We start from the raw sequence: 3429 nt of genomic DNA on the forward strand, positions 1-3429 counted from the left end.
AAGAACAGCGATTAGATAAACTGAACCTGTGTAATCGACTGTTTGAACACACACTTCCCAGCCAAGTATAAAGGCACACGCTCTTCTACTTTTATTTTGATCAGGTCATAAATACCACCCACTGTTCTCACTAACATCTACAATTAGACAAGTCCAGCATTAGTAAAAAATAAATAAATAACACATTCTTAAAATGTAATTTTTAACCATAGATCAGTGGTGACATTATTGTGTGAAGGTGTTTTATCTGGGGAATTTGTATTTGCAGTTTGCAGATCCATATTTAAGAACCACCCATTTCCTTATAGGTATTTAGACCTCTTGTACCACCAAGCAAAAATAAATAAATAAATAAATCTGGTGAGGATCAGCTGGTCTTTGGAATGTTCTAATCTATTTAACTCTCATATTGAAAGAGGTAGTACCATTTTGCACACTGAGAATGAATTTGTTTGCTTTCTGTACTTCAGCACAGTGAAACTCTGTTTTCATAACCAGTAAACCATTGTTGAGATGGGAAGTTATTGCTGAATATAGGAAGTTATTACCGTAGGAAAGTAACAACTGGTTTTATACTGTACTTCCTCTATTTGATCTATATATTTGACTGAAGAGGAGCTATTGTTCTCTTCTGTCCTCTAACACAATGGAGAGGCACTTTGTTTTTTACATGTTATGTTACACTATTCTGTTTCACTTTTTATCTAATAATGAAGCAACACCGTGGGCTAGCAGACAGTGTCAACAGGTACATTTATGGTTGTTTAGTTTGCATGGTTGTCCACACAATGGACAAACGTGAAGCATGAATTAAGTTTGTTAATGTCAAGTTTTATCTTATCTTATGTCTTACTGTTCAGTGTAACACTTATATGTTGTTTTTCAGATCGCTAACGGCTATGATTGTAGTGGTATGGACCTACAATTCATTCCAGATGAGGTACCAAATTCTGTCCAAATTTTAAAATTTAGCTTCAACTACCTGCCCGCCCTATACAACTCCACTTTTCAGAGGCTAAATAACTTGCATTCATTAGACCTGACAAGGTGAGCAAAGCTAGTTTTCTTTCAAGGTGAGTTGTGTAGAACCGTGCATCAGAGAATCTAATGTTTCTTCTTCTTACACTCAAACCTTATAACTTACAGGTGTGGAATCACTTTCATGTATGAAGACATTTTTAAATATCAGCATGACTTGGAAGTCCTAATCCTAATCGGAAACCCACTTGTGTTCATCGCAAGTAGAGCTTTTTTTGGACCACTAGCATTGAAATATCTCAGTCTAGCTCAGTCAAATATCAAAAGCCTATCAGACATCCCATCAGATGATCTTGCATATTTGGAGGTTCTGGACCTTGGTGGAAGTGGCATTCACTCATTAGATGGACTAAGCAGTTTCTGGCAAAACGTGAACAGCCTGCAGCTGGATATGAACTCTATTGACCGGATAAGTCGGACTGACCTGCAACCATTCCACAATGTGGTCGGGATGAGCATCAGCTTCAAAGGAAACGATTTTGTCTCTATAGAACCAGGTGCTTTTCAGTCAATGAACTTGAGTAGTCTTGATTTCAGTGGCTGCTTCGGAAAAATGAACTTCTCCTCCCTTCTGAGAGGGCTTGAAGGAGTTACAACCAACAGACTGAAGCTGGGATTGTATGAAACAGATCCAAATGTGTTCATACCATCAGCTGCTCTACAATCTTTTTGCAAGATCACCGTTACTGACCTGGATTTCCAGCTTCAGCATTTCGTAGACCTAAATGATTCCACATTCCATTGCCTTGAAGGCCTTAAAAAGCTTGACCTTACCAGAGCCCATCTGGATTCATTGCCTTTTAACATGACTGGCCTGTCCAACTTGTCCCATCTGGTGCTAGATGAGAACAGTTTTTCAGATGTCTGCAAAATCAACACCAAAAACTTTCCTGTGCTTACACATTTGTCTGTGAGCGGGAACTCAAAGCCCCTCGATTTCAGAAATAGATGTTTGGAGAGTCTCAGACTCCTAAAGGAGCTGGATCTCAGTCAAAGTTCAGTAAAACTCGGAGGACCTTGTTGTAATGACCAGCTGTTTGGTCTGAGTGAACTGAAGCTGCTCAATCTCAGCTATAGCTCACCAATGGAGTGGACTTCACAGCCATTCAGGGCGTCTCCACAGCTGGAGCACTTGGACTTCAGCAATTCACTGTACACTCTGAACGGCAGCTCACCATTCAGCAATCTACAGAGTCTCCGAACTCTAAATCTTTCCTGGTCAAATACAAGTCTGACAAATATGCACATCTTCAATGGCTTGAAAACCTTACAACTCCTCAATTTGAAGGGGAACCCCATTCAAGGAGGGGTTCTTAGCCAGGCAGAGCTCTTTGAATGCGTCCCTCTTTTGGAAACCCTCATTTTATCTTCATGTAAAATAACTGCCTTTGAAGAGAACTTGTTTAAAGGTCTCACACACCTCAGGCAAGTAGACCTGAGTGGAAATAAGCTTGTCGAACTGAGCACCTCTGGGTTTTGTTTCCTGTATTCTATCCAACTTAACTTTGCCAGTAATGCCATAGTGACAGTGGATGTTGGAAGTATTATGAATCTGGGAAAAGGAAGTACTGTTGATCTGAGTTACAATCCCCTAGTATGCAATTGTAGCAACTTTCAGTTCATCAACTGGGTTAAGAAAAACACAGTCAAAGTAAAACACTTAATGGAGACCGTTTGTAATGCTACAGAAACAAGGATCATTGATGTTAAACTTCAATGCGAATTTCCTGTTGGTGTAATTGTACCGGTATTTGTTACAATTCTAGTTGTGATTATAATTGCATCTGCCGTTTTCTGTGTTGTCAGGAGAATTAGAAGATATTCGAGATACACACAACTGTAAATTCAGAAGATTTAGTTTGTGACTCCTCCATATGCAAGCTACCCAGACAGCAACATAGTGTCGGCCCAGATCCGGGCCACATCTGGTATGTACTGTACACTATGTTGCTGTCTGGGATTAATGTTTGCTTTAAAACCCTCATATGCTCTTAGTTTCCTGTTTATACTCAGTGCATTTGGGGTCAATATGACCCCGAGATTTATAGAATGATTGTTAAAAAATATATACATTTTTAATACAGTAATACATATAATTTATATATTTTTTTGGTTTACTTCTCATCTATACAGTAATATGTGTTTTTGGATATACAACGTACTTTTGTACCTATTTACCACACAATTCCTCAATTATACCATTAGCTTGCATGTGAAATATTACATTTTTATGAAAAAAATACTTGTTTTTCTCGATTGTTTACACACATTTTCTGAAAGTATGCTTCATATTCTCAGAACTCTACTCACAAATTAAAAAAAACACACAATGGGCAAAACCCCCTCAATTGTCCTGCAAAATTAAACTTTACATTCAAAACTATGTTATTT

The 3429-nt window shown here is 38.3% G+C and overlaps 1 protein-coding gene across 1 annotated transcript; it reads left to right on the top strand.

The window, feature by feature from the left end:
- The first annotated feature begins 513 nt into the window (after positions 1 to 513).
- cd180 (CD180 molecule) lies at positions 514 to 3429 on the top strand. Its single transcript, XM_079608447.1, has 3 exons — positions 514 to 748; positions 887 to 1047; positions 1147 to 3429. Exons 1-3 carry the CDS (start codon positions 647 to 649, stop codon positions 2879 to 2881), a joined length of 1998 nt encoding a protein of 665 aa, XP_079464573.1. The 5' UTR covers positions 514 to 646; the 3' UTR covers positions 2882 to 3429.

Source organism: Phoxinus phoxinus (genome assembly GCF_949152265.1).
Source record: "Phoxinus phoxinus genome assembly, chromosome: 3".
In the NCBI taxonomy this organism is placed as follows: Eukaryota; Metazoa; Chordata; class Actinopteri; order Cypriniformes; family Leuciscidae; genus Phoxinus; species Phoxinus phoxinus.